The 16,920-nt window shown below is 51.2% G+C and overlaps 1 protein-coding gene and 1 non-coding gene across 2 annotated transcripts in view; one reads left to right on the forward strand and one right to left on the reverse strand.

The window, feature by feature from the left end:
* FAIM2 (Fas apoptotic inhibitory molecule 2) overlaps positions 1-7,170 on the reverse strand; it is a 34,736-nt gene extending 27,566 nt beyond the window's left edge. Inside the window, exons 1-3 of the mRNA XM_027542802.1 lie at positions 6,836-7,170; positions 3,313-3,508; positions 130-233 (exon numbers count right to left, since the gene is read on the reverse strand). Of these exons, the coding sequence (XP_027398603.1) occupies positions 130-233; positions 3,313-3,508; positions 6,836-6,850 (315 nt within the window). The 5' untranslated portion in view covers positions 6,851-7,170. The remainder of the gene's footprint in view (positions 1-129; positions 234-3,312; positions 3,509-6,835) is intronic.
* On the forward strand, positions 4,880-4,951 carry TRNAC-GCA. The gene has a single exon. It is a non-coding gene; the product is annotated as a tRNA-Cys (tRNA).
* Positions 7,171-16,920: the final 9,750 nt, after the last annotated feature.

Raw genomic sequence — 16,920 nt, forward strand, 5'->3', positions numbered from 1 at the left:
GGTACTATCAGCTGGGGTCACAGCAATGGGGAGAAGGGTGGCCTCTGGGCAGAGGGTTGGGCCAGGGGTTTCTCAAGGGGATTTTCCTGCCCACCCTCCCAGTTTGGAGGAGTTGGGGGAGGCAGTTACCTTTCTGATGAAGACTCGGCGAACCTTCTGGTCGTCCCAACTGAAGGTGGTGAAGAACTCATGGTCTCCAGTGGGGAAGCCACTCTCATAGCTGGAGCTGCTGTCTGCGTGGCAGGGGGAGGGCCATGAGTGCCCCCCACACACATGTGAACACCGCCCCCGACAGCCACCCGCTCAGAGTATTTGTCAGACTGGCTCCCGGGACCAGGCGAAGCCTCTTTCTCCAGCCCCATTCTCAAACCTCCAGCCCCACCGCATCTCTTCCCACAGAGGTCCCAGACCTCTCCCAGGGTGCCTCTCAACTGTCTCGTTCTGAGTCCTGAGAAAGAACTGTCTCCTCCCCTTCTTCCTGCCCCCACCCCCAGCTGGGGCTCCCTGGGGGCCATGTTCTTTCATAGAAATGTGGCCTTTCCCTCTTGTGCCCCCCATACCCCTCCCTGGACACTCTAGCTCCCTCTTGGCTGAGAATCAGAGAGGGGACAGCCATGCTCCCCGGGCCACCTCGCACATCCCCAGGGTCATTGGTCCAACCCCAGGTTGCTCTGAGGCCCTTGGGGTGGGAAGTGGAGACTCCTGGGAAGATCAGACCTGCTGGTGCTCTAGCTGGGAATCAGGGAAGGGCAGTGACTGGAGGGGAAATAAAGTCAGGTGAAGTTTGGGAGCCTGGTCCTAGAACTTACACTTTCAGAAAAGCATGGGCTCCATAGGAAAACATGTGGATCGGTCCTCAAGACTGCCTAGCTGTGGGACCTTAAGGGAGTCACCAGCCTTCTCTGAGTCTCTTCTATGATAGAGGTCAGTGATACCCACCCACCAGGGATGAAACAAGATAAAAGTGAAAACTTTGTGCCTGATGCTGACCACACCAACCTCTTAATTCTGCATCTGAATCATTCCTAAAGCCTCAAATATGTCCACTCTATTCTCCCCCACTATCCCTACCAGATCTCCCCGACCTTCCCCTCCACCGCAATAGCCTCTACCTTGGTCTTTCAAAGCTGATGTTGGCACTGCCCTTGCTTCAGGTTCTTTGATGGCTCCCCACTGCCTTTTGGGATTCCCCAGTGGCTCAGATGGTAAAGAATATGCCTGAAGTCCATGCAACTGGGGTTCCAACCCTGGGTTGGAAAGATCCCTTGTAAAAGGGAATGGCTACCCACTCCAGTATTCTTGCCTGAAGAATTCCACGGACAGAGGAGCCTGATGGACTATAGTCCACGGGATCACAAAGACTCAGACAGGACTTAGTGACTAACACACTGCCTTTTATTCAAGTTTGAGTTCCCCAACAAAGCCTCCTCAGCCTCCCATGAGCCCTCCGGCTCCACTGCACACTGCTCCCTGCTACTCTTCTCCAGCGTGACTATATTTTTTTCAGTGATATGTTCTCATGCCTCTGAGCCTCTGCATATTCTTTCTTTCAACCTCAGACCCTCATTTTCCCACCTCTTCACCAAGCTAACACATGCCATCCTTCAGGACTCCATGTGGATACCCCTTCCTCCAGGAAGTCCTCCCTGACTGTCGGCAGGTGAATGGCTGAGGCCTCCATCACCGCACCTGTTTCCCTGTGTGGTGGTTGTCCATTTACTTGTCTACACAGTCATTTCTGTGAATGTAGGTCTTGCAAATCGGTGCATCCCTAGAAACCAGCTCAGTGCCAGACACAGTGCCTGGTGCAGGCTTAGGAAATGTTTGTCATCTGCTGACTGAAGTGAGCTGCTTTCCTCTGCCCTGACAGTTCTGTGAAAACATTCCTTACAGCAGCCATTCCTGGCAACCAGGACACAGGAAATGAGGAAGTGGGGAGGGAGGTAGACCAGTTGCCAGCCTGGGGCTTGAAGACCCTAAACCTCTTATCCTTCACTACTCTGTGTACTGTCTACGTTTCCTGCCAAAGCCCAAGTGGCCAGGCCACAGAGGGGGAGGAAAGGAGAGAAAAAGCAGTCCTGTGGGTGTCGGGGGCAGTAGGAAGGGCTCCCATGAACACCAAACCTTCATAGGCCCTCCAGTAGGTCACGGTGGGGTGGGACTTCTTGGCCCGAGGAGTTTTGTGGTGGGAGGTGCGAACCATGGTGGCCACTCCTTGTGAGTAAAGACTCTGTCTGAGGCATTGTTCTTGGGGTTGCTTCTAGAATTCTGTTAGGGGTGGGGGTGGGGACTCAATAAGGTGGGGGAGGGGATAAGGGGCTGTTGAGGGAGGTTGAAGGGGCTGAGGAAGACTTCATTACACCTCGTGGGGGGTTGTATGTTCCCAGGCCTGAGGCAAGGTTTCCCCAGGCTGCTCAGCCTAACAGAGGGGTCCCTACCAGCCATGATTCTTAGTCTGCAAGGAGCTAGCATCAGCCTGCATGGGTCTGCTTAGGAACTGTACCTGACTGTGAGAGATGCTAAGGCTGGTGTGGGTTAGTTGCTCAGTCGTGTCTGACTCTTTGCAACCCCATGGACCGTAGCCCACCAGGCTCCTCTGTCCATGGGATTCTCCAGGCAAGAATACTGGAGTGGGTTGCTATGCCCTCCTCCAAGGGGATCTTCCGGACCCAGGGATCGAACCCTGGTCTCCTGCGTTGCAGGTGGGTTCTCTACCATCTGACCCACCAGGTAATCCCACTACAGCTGATATTTGCTTCCAGTTAAGGCCTGGGGGAGGGAAAGAGTCAAGGAGAGTGATGGATGAAGGGGATCCTCAGGTTGGGGCCCCCAACAACCCTGGGGCCTCCATGCACACAGGTTTCAGATCAGCCAGCATGTAAGCAGACTGCATCCCATTCACAGGGAGCCAGTCCCAGTTGAGGCCACGGTCAACTGTGGTCTCGTACTGTTCCTTCCTGTGTCCGCTCTAACCTTGCTCACTCCTACTCTGCATCCCTTTCTTCTAGACCAACTTCTGGTTTTTCTCCCCTGTCTGTTCCCTCTTTTTGTCCTAGCTCGATAACTTGGAAAAAACCTCTCTTACCTACCGAAGAGAACTTTGACTGCAGAAACTGTATCTTTCTTTTCTCATGGAGTTCTCCTTGACCTATCTTTAGAACAGCCCTCCAAACTCCAAACCTTTGACATCACAGCCTCATCTGACAACCACACAGTGCATCTATTTCTGGGCAACTTCCTCCTACACAGGTTTTTTCATACAGGCCCACCACTTCCCCTCAGGCTCCTGCCTCCAGGAACTGAGAGACTTACTAGGGTCCACGTAGGCCCAGCTCGGGTGGAGAGGCACAGCCGAGGGGGCGGGGGGGAAGGCTCCTGCCTTGAGCCCCTCCCCAGAGGTGGCCTCCTCATAGGAGGGCGGGGCCGAGGGCACTGCCGGAGTCTCCTTCTTCTCGCCATTCGCCTGCTGCTGCCCCTCTGTCCCGGGGGCCTTGTTAGCCACGGAGAGCTGTGGAGGAGAGGCAGAGAAAGACAGTCACCGGGGACAGGGCGCCACCCAAGTCCTCCGCACCAGCCCCTCCACTTCTGGGATTGCCCCAGGTACTTTGTCCCCTTACTAGAATGACAGGGGTGCAGACAAGAGTTTCCCTATTTTATGTGGGGTATATATACAATGGAATATTACTCAGCCTTAAAAAAGAAGGAATTCCTGTCATTTGCAGCAGCATGAATGAATCAGGAGGACATTATGCTAAGTGAAATAAGCCAGACCCAGAAAGAAAAAACTGGAGGATCTCACTTATACATGGAATCTGAAATAGTCAAACTCACAGGAGCACAGAGTAGAATGGTGGCTGCCAGGGTCAGCGGGTGGTGGGGGGAGTGGGGAGATACTGGTCAAAGGGTACAAAGGTTCAGTTATGCACGATGAATAAGTTGTGGAGATCTAATGCACAGCATGGTGGCTAGAGTTAACAATACCGTATTGTGTCCTTGAAATCTGCTGAAAGGGTAGATCATAAGTGTTCTTGCCACCAAAAAACAAAGAGAAAGTAACTATGTGAAGTGATGGACGTGTTAACTAGCTTGATTGGGGTGATCATTTTGCAAGTTACATGTACATCAAAATATCATACACCTTAGATATATACAATTTGTTTTTTTGTTTTTGGCTGTGCCATGCAGCATGTGGGATCTTAGTTCTCCTACCAGGGATCAAACCTACACTTCCTGCAGTGGGAGAGTGGAGTCTTAATCACTGGACCACCAGGGAAGTCCCTATATACAATTTCTATTTGTCAATTCTACCCCCAATAAAGCTGGAGAAAAGAATCTTATTTTATGGATGAGAGAACTGAGCTCTAGGAGGCTTGGAGCTGGCCAGAGGCATACACACTGGAATAGGGGTAAGAACTGAGCAAGCTGGAAATTCTTAGGAGAGCCCACCATTGGGGGTCACTGTCCCTGGAGCAGTGCCCGGCTCTAAACGATTTCACCTTTTTCCTGGGGTCCAGAGAAGGGCCTTGCACAGAGTAGGCGCTTAAAAAATACTACTCAATGAAAAGTTCTCTCACTCAATCTCCCTGTTACCTTGCTAACTATATTTTTGACCCCTGTTTTCAAATGAGGGAACTGAGGCTCAGAGAGGAAGAATGACTCAAAGCCGGCCATGGCCCACTGGGCTGCAGAGTCCAGACACCATCCACTGGGACTGGCCTTCTCCTGGGCTGGAGAGGACCAAGGAGGGCAGGGATTTGGAAAGCAGGGAAACAGAAGGGGGAGAGGAGAGGGGGAAAGGAGGAAGAGGAATAGGGGCTGCAGCGGAGTGGAGGGGCAAGAAGCCCTTGGCTAAGAATCCGTTTTGGAAATCTCGAGGCCTTCCCTAGTGGCTCAGTTGGTAAAGAATCTGCCTGCAATGCAGAAGACCCAGGTTCAATCCCTGGGTCGGGAAGGTCCGCTGGAGGAGGGAATGGCAACCCACTCCAGTATTTGTGCCTGGAGAATTCCAAGGACAGAGGAGCTGGCAGGCTACAGTCCATGGGGTTGCAAAGAGTCGGACACGACTGAGGGACTAACTCTTTCTTTCTTATTGGAAATCTCAGCCTCTCTCCCTTAAACCAGAACAGAATCAGACTGTTACTAATGGAAGGGAAAGCGCCTTGTTCAGCCCCTTCCATCATCTTACAGACAAGGAAACTGAGGCCCAGTGGGAAATGTCCCATGGCAGGATGACAGGCCCCGACAATGTACAAGTTCAGCTTCGGTGAGAGGATATGGGCTTTGAGGGCCCGAATGAGGCCGCCAGGGAAGAGATGACTTGGGAGGCAAGGGTGGTATGAAAAAGGAAACCACACCAGGATATTCTGCTTCCGTCCAGCCCTGAGGACCACTGAACTGGAGGGGCCTTTTCCATCATCAGAAAGCCTGGGAGCAAGCTGGGGGGGTGGGGGGTGGAAGAGGCAGGGGCAATACATTCACCCCAGGACAGGAAGCAGCATCAGCAAAGTGACTGATGGAGGCAGGGGTGGGAAGTGGAGGGAGAAAATCCGCAGAGGTGGGAGCGCTTCATTTTCCCCATGGTGAACCCCCACCCCTCCATCCTCAGGGAAGGGCCTCAGAACCCAGGCCTGTGGGAATGGAGCCCTGGCTCATGTGCTTCCCTCCTACTCGCCAATCCCCTTCATCATCCAGATCGGAAGGGTCATGCCCAGGAAAATCCACTTCAGCCCACCAGAACCAAGGTCCTCTGAGCCCAGACCCAGGGCTCGTGCCTGGGAAAGGACTATCACCTCTGACCTCAGCCCTGTCCACACTGGTCCTCCTCACCAGGAACCACCCTGCTAACCAGACCCCCAGAGCCTCCTTGGCCCTGCCCTCCCCACATCCAGCACTCCCAAGTGAAGCCTGCCCAAATGGCAGGAGATGGTATCACCCAATGACATCATTTTTTGGCCTGATGAGCTTGCAAACAAGGAAAAGAGGGTCTAAGAGCCCAGGAAAGATGCCATTGGCTCTGAGGCTCATCTCTGAGGAAAAAAAAGTGGGAGCAGAAGGGAGGCCCTTCTTCTGTTTTCTCTACCCAATCCTTAGCACCACCCCAGAGGACCCTCTTCCTTTGCCTGAGGCCCTGGTGGTTGTATAATTCCACAGGCTGTCAATGTTACATAACCCTACTAGGCCAGCCAAGTCTCTGCCCCAGTCCCCCTCCTCTACATTTCAGGCCTAAAACAGGAACAAAAAGAGAAGACGTTTTATCCGGTCCCATTCAGTCCCATGTCTGGCCAAAACCAAAACAAAAATTAGAACATCCTGAAGCAGGGTTGCCATAGTAACTCCTCAGCCACAGGGGCTGTATCCAGAAATGGAAAGATGACAGGGAGTTGGAGGGGGGGTTTCTGTGGAGGGTGTAAAAGATGAGTATAACATGGTTGAGGTTGGGATTGGACAAAAGAGGGGGGTGCCACATAGAGACTGCCTCTCAGGGTTCATCCTGGGGATACACACACACACACACACACACACACACACACACACACACACGACTCCTAAGCTGACTCCTTAAGAAGACCTGGGCATCTGTGAAGGGTCCTGTGATGCCAAAGCATGGGTGGAATGTAGATGGAGGAGAGGAGAGCCTGGTGGGCAGGAAGAGGCCACAGCCCATTCCTTGAAATGGGCCTTTGGGTCCTCTGACTTCAGCAAGGACCACCCAGGACCTTCGCACAAGAGCCAAGCACAAGGTGCTTACAATGGTTCAGAGGGCTTGCTAAGGATGACAGGGAGATGGGGGAAACCTGAGGATGGAGGATGGTGCGGGCGGGGGAGATGCCGGTACCTTTCCCTGTGTCATGGTGCCGTCTCTCGGGGAAGGGGTGCCTGAGGCAGAGGCGGCCGCTCGGGTCACCGCAGCCTGCCTGCGTCTCTTCCTTTCTCCGCGTGGGTTCTAGCAACATCCACTGCAGCCGGGCCAGGCGGACCGGAGCGTACCATCCAGGCACGGGGGGTGGGGGGAAGAGGGGGCGGGCCAGGAGGCTGCTGCGGAGGCCTCTGCGGAGCTGCAGGCGGCGGCGGAGGAGGAGGAGCACCGCCCCCTCCTCCCACCCCCTTCACCCTGGTACCCTCACCCCCGGGGACCAGGGAGCTCAGCGCTGCGGCACTGCCCAAGTGGATGTGTCCACGCGGGCGGGAGGAGGCGCGGGGACTCCGTGACACCCGACCAGCTGATGCTGCCTGCCTGTAACTGGAGCTGGGTGACAGGGCCTTATCTCTGCACCATCTCTGCCGCTGTCAGGCTCCACCATACCTATGACTCCCCCCACCCCCACCCCCGCCCTTTGGATGCCGCCCTGGTTTCTATCTCCGTCTCCACCCCCACTCTCATCATCTCTGTTTCGTCATTCAAGCTGGAGTGGGAAAAGTCTCCGATGTCTTCTCTCCCCTACTGTCCCCCTGGGCCCTAAGTTCCTGTGGGCCTCTAGGCAAACCCTGTGTGGGCCTCTCTCCTTGCCTCCCTTTTCTCACCTGTGAAATGGGAGCAAGAGGCCCCTCCCGACCTTGTCACAGAGACCTTGTCACAGAGACATGGGCAGTGGGAGGATGCAGCTTCTATTTTTCTCAACCCTGCTGGGACATTTTACCAGATCTTTCTGGAGAGGCCTCTAGTTCTGTCTCAAAACCTTTCCACCCCGCTACATTGCTCCCTTTTTACCTTCAATCTCAGCCTCCACCGCCCCTGTTATCCATCTCCTCTCCCTTCCAGAGCTGGTCCCACCCCATTCCCCAGTCTTGTCCTTGGGACTCAGCCATCACTGGGCCCTGTTTTCTGCGGTTGCTGCAGTGTTGGTGTGGGATTTGCAACCTCAAGAGCTGGGCTCGAGTCCCAGTGCAGTCACCCACTGGCCGTGTGACTTTGACAAAGCTTTAACCTCTCTGAGTTGCAGCATCTCCTGTGGGAAGGAGGCTAACAGTGGAGCTCTGTCCATCCTGGATGTACTGTGAGACACAGGGGTTATGGTGGTGGAAGCAGACTGAAGACCACAAAGGGCTGTGAATTTTTGAGTCATTATTATTTGAAGAATCTCCTTTGAGAGTGTCTTAAACTGCCCCAGGGTGAGGGCTCAGAGATCCGCCTAAAGAAGGATATGAACCTTGAAGGATGGGAGGAGAAACCAAGATTTGGTGCAGGTGGGGGTGGCCCCCTGCCTCCTGCTTCCTTGTCGTCTCTGAGCTTGACCCACCTAGTGACCAGAGAGAAAGCAGGGCCCTGGGTTGGCAGGTAAATTGTTGATGTTTTTTTGCCACCTCCACTCATCTGCTATCTCCCACTCCATAACTACCAACTTCCCACACACTTGCTTAAACCTAGGCCTCCCTGTCCAGAGGCTTTGTCAGCAGCCCCCACGCCCACCACCGACACACGGAGTCTCCTCCCCATGCCCCTCCCTGTCCTGTCATCTCCTCCCCAGCCCTTCTCCCTGACCCCTTCTTCCCACAAGCTGCCCCCGGCCCTGGCACTGCGGAAGCTCTGGCCAGCATTCCAGGTTCTGGCCTTCCCCTCCCTCCCTCTCTGATCCTGTGTTTGTTCCGGAATATTTTCCTTCTCCTGTTTGGCAGTTCAAGTGCCATCTCCTCCAGGAAGCCCCCGTGGTCCCTAGTCTGGGTTGGATGTACTCTTCTGTACTTTCAGAGTGCCCTGACATAGCACCTGTCATGTGGTGCTTGGAGTTTGTCAATTTCCCCATTAGATTCTAAGAGATCCTGTCTGTAGCAGTTTTTGTGTTAGCAGGGCTGAAGACTGTGCCAGGCATGTGGAATGAATGAATCTTGTTACTGTTATCCAGACGTACAATGTTATGCAGAGCCATAATTTACTTAGGCCTTGGTATCCTCCTGTGTTTGTGACTCTTGCCTACTCCTTGTACCCCCATTCCTCTGCTGTAGCTACACATGCTTCTTGGCTGTTCTAGACTGGGTCAAGCATAGCTCAGGGCCTTTGCACTTACTCTGTCCTCTGCCTGGGACCTCTACACACCCCCACTTTCTTCACTGCCCTGCTCAGACATCATCTTATTGGGGGGCAGGATCTTCCTGATGTTATACAAGTAGCAACGCCACCAGTGTGCCTCCACTCAGTTCACTGGGCAGTCCCTCTTTCCTGACTCAGCTGTCACCTCTGATATTTATTTTTGTTTAGTTTTTTTTTATCACTCTTTCTCCTCCCATCTCCTCCCTCTCAACCATATGAGAGGAGGCATTTCGCCCTACATCCCTGGGTTAAAATAGTGCCTGGCATGGATGTAGGAGGTGCTTGATAAACATTTGGCTAAGGAAAGTGCAACATTATATACAATCCTTATGTTCTTCAGACATTTTGACATCGTCAGTGCTATGATGTTTCTCAGATGTTGGACTCTGTGACCTTGACGTAGGGTTGGACTTGTTGACTCTTGACCTTGCTTATATATATCTCATTATGTAGTCTTCATTCATCATTCAGAAGTTGAATGATGTACTAGCTTGTCTAGTACTCCATTGGCCTCTGGAGGCAGTGAAGTCCAGTGATCAAGTTCACAGGCTTGAGAGTCAGGCGGCCTTGGTTCAGATCCCAGCTTCTCTACTTGAAGGCTGTCTGACTCCAGACAATTACTTCCCCTCTCAGAGCCTCAGTTTCCTCATTTGTACAATGGGGGACAGTGATAGTACTGACTTCACAAGACTGTAGAGAGGCTGAAATGATAATATCTGTAAGGGGCTTCCCATAGTGCTCAGCACATAACAAGTTTTCTGTAAGTAACCTATTGGGCTTCCCAGGTGGCTCAGTGATAAAGAATCCACCTGCCAAGGAGGAGACACTGGTTCAATCGCTAGTCCAAGAAGATCCTCTGGAGAAGGAAATGGCAACCCACTCCAGTATTCTTGCCCAAGGAAATTTCATGGACAGAGGAGCCTGGCAGTCGCAAAGGCTCTGTGGGATCTCAAAGAGTTGGACATGACTTAGCCACTAAACAGCAGCTGCAAGTAAGCTATCAACCTTAAGAGCTACACAAATGTTGTTGAATGAAATAATTAACTCCCACCCTCATAAAGCACTCGGTTCCACTGTTATTCATTCTTCATGTGTGTAATGCTTACCTCTGTGTGACACCCTGTTGGGGACAGTGATTCAAAGAGGAATCAGACCTGCAGTCTTTCCTCAAGGAGGAGTGATCCATCCCGAGCACGTTCAGAGCTCACCCCTGTGCAGCATGAGGGCCGGAGAAAGTGCGGTCAGGGAGCTTAGAGGGTGAGGTGCCTGAAGGATCCAGAGGGTGCGGAGCTCCCCAGGGGAGTTGGGAGCTTGTTGGGGTAACATCCTTGAATCCCCAGCCCAGGGAATGAGCTTTACTCCATGCTCATGCAGTAGGGAAATTGGGGCCAGGGGAGAAGGGGCAGGTTTCAAGGTTTTTTTGAGCAGGGCATGCTCCAGGGCTTCCCCTGTCTGCCAATGCAGGAGATGTAAGAGATGTGGGTTCAGTCTCTGGGTCAGGAAGATCCCCAGGAGGAAGGCATTGGCAACAAACTCCAGTATTCTTGCCTGGAGAATCCCATGGACAGAGGAGCCTGGTAGGCTACAGTCTATAAGGTTGCAAAGAGTTAGACATGACTGAAGCGACTTAGCGAAGCACAGCACGTGCTCCAGAAAGACCACACTGCTGGAGTCATTTCTTTCATTAAAGCATTTTCTTAAACAAGAAGGGCGGGATGGAGGCAGTGGTCTAGTGGTTAAGAATCCGCCTTACGGTATAGGGGACGCCAGTTTGATCCCTGGTCTGGGAAGATCCCACTTGCCGCGGGGCAACTAAGCCAGTGCACCACCACTACTGAAGCCCACGCGCCCTAGGACCCGTGCTCTGCAACAAAAGAGGGACCCCCACTCGCTGCAACGAGAGATAGCCCATAAAGCAGTGAAGACCCAGAGCAGCCAAAAATAAATACTTTTTTTAAAAGAAGGGCAGAAGGGTATGTCTGTGAGCAACACGTGGGAAGGACTGAATGAGGGAGAGGCTGGAGGTGCAGAGACAGCATGGAGACTTCAGGAGAGTTCTGATGATGGGCATTCAGAGCCCAGGCTGACTGAGCCGGGCTGCTCAAGTGTGGGCCCTACATGAGATGCTTCACTTCTCCATGCCTCAGGTGCTCTTCTATGCAATGAAACTTGAGAGTTAGCATTGGTAAAGCACTCAGAACAGGGCCGGCCATATAGCAAGTGCTCCATATGTGTCTGGTGACTTTAAAGTGAGACAAATGATGGAGAGAGGCAAAGATGGAGACAAAGATGTCTCCATTTGTCCAGGGTCAAAGATGGAGAGAGGCAGATGGCTTGGGGCAGAATTGACCACACTTGGGTAGAGGCTGGATGTAGATAAGGGGTGAAGGGGCATCAGAAGAGATGGGGGCTTGGAGGCCAAGTCCCTGGGTGAATGGTGCTATTATGAGAAGGGAGGAGATGTTGATGTGCTCAGGTGGGGTCGGGTCGAGTTTGCAGTGCCCGTGGGACACCCAGGTGGCGATGTCCCATGGGCGGTCAGCTGGACGTCTTGGGCAGGACTTACATGGCTCAGGGGACACTAGGCACCGGATTCTAGGGGAACACCTCTGCCCTGCCTGCCCTGGAGCACAGCCCTGGGGCCTCATGGAGTCTAGCAGTGGGGTCGCCAGGGACTGGGTGGCCACTGGTCATTAGCATGTGGACAGTGGCTGGATCACCGGGGACATGAGGAGAGCGAGGCCAAGGAAGGAAGAGGAAGGCAAGCAGACCTGGAGCATCACCTGAGGTATGCAGGCGATGGAAGGAAATTATTTTCCTCCCTCCAGAATCCCCCTCACCATCTTCAACCTCCAGGCTGAGGCGGAAATAGAGAGATTCGAAGGCCACACGTCAGTGTCTTCGGGGCTACTCCTTGGGCAAGGGAGCTCACGCGCCCCCATTGTTTCTGTTTCAGGCCCCCTCCCCGTCAAGTTCACACCAGGGCAGCCCCTCCGGATTCTTGTTCTGCTGTGGTTCCCAGTCAGTTCTGTTTTGGGGCAGCTGCTAGGGGAGGGGGCTGAAGGTGTGGACAGAGGCACCGCTTCTCATTTTACAGCCATAGAAGCAAAAGGCCAAAGAGGGCTAGTGACTAACCCAATGTTACATGACAGGTTGGGGGCTGTGCCAAGGTAAGAAGCGTGAATGTGACCCCGGCTCGGGGACCATCAGCCCAGGAGTGATTCAAAACGACAACACTTAGAATGGGTGTGGAGGACGAGTTGGAGGGGTCCCAGGCTTCCTAGGTAGGCACAATCAGAGCCATTCAGTGTCCTCTCCCCAGATCCACACCCATACCCCCAGTACACCCAGCCAGTGGCAGCACCTGCCCCTGAGGGTGAAGAGAGAACTGCAGAGGCAGGGGCTGGAGCTTGGGTGGCTCAGAGCAGGCAGATCTCAGGCTGGGCTGCAAGAGGCAGTGGCCCAGGCCTGCTCTGGGTACCAGCGCACCTCCCTGTGTATACGAGGACCCCAGGTGTGGCAGCCTCCCACAGATACTGAAGCCTGCCGTTGCCCTGCAGGTCCCTGGCCCCCCACCCCTCTCACTGCTATCCTTATAGGCCCTTTCAAATTCCTCCCCTTCTCCCCCCTCTGCCCCCAACAGCCCTACAGCAAAGAAACCAACATCCTGTCCAGGCCAGTCATAGCCTGGTTGTACAACTCCTCTATGCTGGGGTGTCCATTCCTGCCTCCCCCTCCTTCACCCCAGGGCACACTGCCTCCTCAGACATGGTCTGCGACGCACGGGAACACATTGTCTCTGGTAGGCACCAACACCCTGAATCACCTTCCAGCTGTAGGAATTGCTAACAGTGTGAAATTGCATTCCTGCTGCTCTCGGCAGTACTGGGGGCCCCTGAGAAGTCATTTCCTTCGCCCTGGGTCTTGGTGTGGGCACCCACCCTCCCTGATTCCTGGGATGGCCACAGGTTGTTACGGTCATTTGTTATGTCCTGTGTGCTGCTGCTGCTGCTGCTGCTGAGTCGCTTCAGTCGTGTCCAACTCTCTGCGACCCCATAGACGGCAGCCCACCAGGCTCCCCCGTCCCTGGGATTCTCCAGGCAAGAACACTGGAGTGGGTTGCCATTTCTTTCTCCAATGCAGAAAAGTGAAAGTGAAGTCGCTCAGACTCTACGACCCCATGGACTGCAGCCCACCAGGCTTCTCCGTCCAAGGGATTTTCCAGGCAAGAGTACTGGAGTGGGATGCCATTGCGTGTGCATTTCTGCTTCTCCACCAGATGCTCCTTAAAGGTAGACTGTGTCCCTTGATCCTTATAGCAGTCCCCCCACCCCACCCCAGTCTCTTCCACCTGCTAGAGTTCAGTAGTGAAGTATACGGGGTTTTGGATCTAGGTGCGTTTGGGTGCGAATTCTGACCTTGCTACTTATTATATGAGTGACTTTAGGCAAGTCACTAAACTTCTCTGAGCTTAGTAATGGATATCCATTGATTCATTCATTCATTCAACCAATATTTACTGAGGTCTTACTACATCTCAGGCACTAATGTATATACAACAGCCAACACAAAAGATGCAATTCTCTGCCTTTGGGGATTTGCTTTTTAGTGGGGAATATTAACATTTGTCTCATGGGGCGATTGTGAAGACTTGATGAACCATCATATGGGAAAAGCTGAAACAGCGCCTGACATGGTAGGCTTGACACACTGGAGCTGTTGCCATGCACATCCATCCAGGACCATTTGCTGAGAACTTACTATGTGTCAGCTCCCTGCTGGGTGTCAGGGAGACAGAGATGCAGAACGCCCATCCGTGCCCGCAAGGAACTCGCAGTCAAACATACCAACTATGTAACAATGGGCTCATCTGTCTGAGTCATTGTTCAGAAGCTTGTAACCAGGGTCAGCTTGTATTGCATCCTACAAAGAACCATAAGTTTCTAGAATGTTAGGTAGAGCAGGGACAGCTGTTTGTCCCTCAGTATCCCTCAGATAAAGCCATATATGATTGATGGTTATCAACACTATGGTTTGGGGAGGTTCAGAAAAAGGTGTGGTTATATTTGGTTGGGAGATTAGAAGGGACTGGAGGAGGTGACTTTTGAACTGCATCTGGAAGAGTGAAATTTAACACAAACAATAGTGACAGAAAGAGGAAGAGACCTCCGTCCCCTTTCCCAGCCCTCTATCCTTGGCCAAGATGACACCAGGCTCAAGATTCCACCATTAGAAATTCATTTCTTTGGATGAGCCTCCAGGAGGTTGCTGATGGGGGCAAATCATTCCCGCAGGAATAACATGGAAGGATGCATCTGAGCCATGAGAAGAATGGTGGGGAAAAGAGACCTAGAAACAGTGGCGAGCAGGGTAATATGACTGGGGGAGTAATAATAATAGCTAAAATTTATCGAGCACTTGAGTGTTGGGCACTGAGGTAAGTGTGCTGCATGGATTGTTTCATTTAGCCCTTGACAGCAGAGGTAAGTCCTCTTATCTCCATTTTACAGATAAAGAAACTGAGAGTTTGAGAGGTGAAGTGACTTGCCCAAAGTCTCCCACACCTGGTAGTCATCAGCCAGAGCCCAGCTCTTAACCACATGGTCCCACCTCAGTTACTGTTTTCTAACCAGTTAGATGGAGTTAATGGCAGCTCCTCTACTGAGGTGCAAGGTTTTGGTGATGGACATAAAACTCCCTGAATGGTGTGACATGCTGTAAGTCTTCACATGGGCCATGTCCCTTCTCTTTCTCCAGAGTGGAAAGCTCTATTTCATGAGCCTGATAAATATTTCAGTGGTATCTGTGTGGTCGAGGCTATGCAGCCGGTTCTCTGCAGCACTTGTGATCAGACTGGGTGATGTCCTGGGCCTGTTTAAAGTGTTCAGTCAGTCTCATTCAAAAAGAAAAAAAGACCTTTTGCTTGAACAGTTGACAGTCGTCACTGGCATAAGACAGATCTGCAGGCTTTTCTGGAGAGAGGTCAGAGCATGAGCTCACCGAGGGTCCCATTTCCCAAGCAAGGACACAGCCAAGCCCAACAGCTATCGATGGGCTCCTCCTTCCAACCCGGATGCCGTGCCAAGGGCTCCGTCACGCTTGGGGTCCTGAAAGGGTTGCATGGAGCCCAGAAAAGGAAACAAGGAACACAAGCCATGCCCCGAAGGCAGGGGCATAGAATTGAGAGCAAGGTGACCTGCGTTGATGCTTCTTGAGCACTTTTTTTAAAATGCTTGGTTGCAGTAAGAATATTTAATATGTGATCTACCTTCTTAACAAGTTTTTAAGGGCACAATCCAGTATTGTTCACTATAGGCATGATATTATATAGCAGATGTGTAGAACTTATTCATCTTGCATAACTGAAACTTGACACTCATTAAATAGAAACTCTCCACTTCCACCTTCCGCCAGCTCCTGGCAGCCACCGTTGGACTCTCTGCTTCTGTGAGTTTGACTTAGATACCTCACAAAGGTGATCACGTGGCATCTCTCCTTCTGCAACTGGCTTATCATTTAACATAATGTCCTCAAGCTTCATCCATGTTGTCATATATGGAAGAATTTCCCCCCTTTTTAAGGTTGACTAGCACTTTACTATATATGTACAATATATATATTTAGAAATATAGAGGAAAGGTACTATATATAGACAGAGATAGAGGAAAGGTGATATATACCACCTTCTATTCATTCATGCATTCAAGCATCACTGGATATTTAGATTATTTCCACATCTTGGCTATTGTGAATAATGCTGTAATGAATGTGGGAGTCTAAATAGCTCTTTGAGATCCTAGTTTCAATTCTTTTGGATAAACACCCAAAAGTGGGATCGCTGGACCATATGGTAGTTCTAGTTTTAATTTTTTGAGACACTGCTATACTGCTTTCCATAGAGGCTGCACCATTTTACACTCCTCTCAACTGTGTAAAAGGGTTCCAGAGTCTCAACATCCTCCCCAACGTTTGTTATTGTTTTTTTCTTTGCTAACAGCCCTCCTAACAGGTGTGAGGTATCTCATTGTGTTTTTGGTTTACTTTTCCCTGATGATTAGTGACTTTATATTTTCATATACTTGTTGGCCGTTTGTCTTTTTTGGAGAAAAGTCTATTCAAGTCCTTTGCCTATTAAAAATAATGATAGAAGTATAGTTGACTTACAGTGTTGTGTTATTTTCTGCTGTATAGCAAAGTGAATGTTATACATGTACATATACACCTGCATGTGAGGTTACCTTGATCGTATCTGACTCTTTACAACCCTATGGGCTGTAGCCCACCAGGCTCCTCTGTTCATGGGATTTTCCAGGCAAGAATACTGGAGTAGATTGCCATACCCTCCTCCAGGGGATCTTCCTGAATCAGGGATCTAACCAGGGTCTCTTAAGCCTCCTACATTGGTAGACAGGTTCTTTACCACTAATGACACCTGGGAAGCCCCACGTATACATCTATATCCACTCTTTTTCAGATCTTTTTCTATATAGGTCATTACAGAGTATTGAGTCGAGTTCCCTGTGCTACACAGTAAGCTCTTACTAGTTAATCTGTTTTATATATAGTCATGTGTATATGTCAATCTCAATCTCCCAATTTATCCCTCCTCCCCCCACACCTTTGCCAATTTTTTAAATCAATATTATCTGGGGCTTTTTTTTGCTGTTGAGACAGGATGAAAAGCGAATGTAAAATGTCTTATTCATAAGCTTTTATGTTGACTACATATTGAAGTGATAATATTTGGGGTATATTGGGTTAAATAAAATATTAAAGCTAATTCTACTTGTTCTTTTTGCTTTTTTCATAAGAGTATGAAACAGTTTAAATTACAAATGTGCTTGCATTTTTGTCTCACATATTTCTTTCTATTGAACCTTGCTGATCTAGACTGA

This window comes from Bos indicus x Bos taurus, chromosome 5 (assembly GCF_003369695.1).
Source record: "Bos indicus x Bos taurus breed Angus x Brahman F1 hybrid chromosome 5, Bos_hybrid_MaternalHap_v2.0, whole genome shotgun sequence".
In the NCBI taxonomy this organism is placed as follows: domain Eukaryota; kingdom Metazoa; phylum Chordata; class Mammalia; order Artiodactyla; family Bovidae; genus Bos; species Bos indicus x Bos taurus.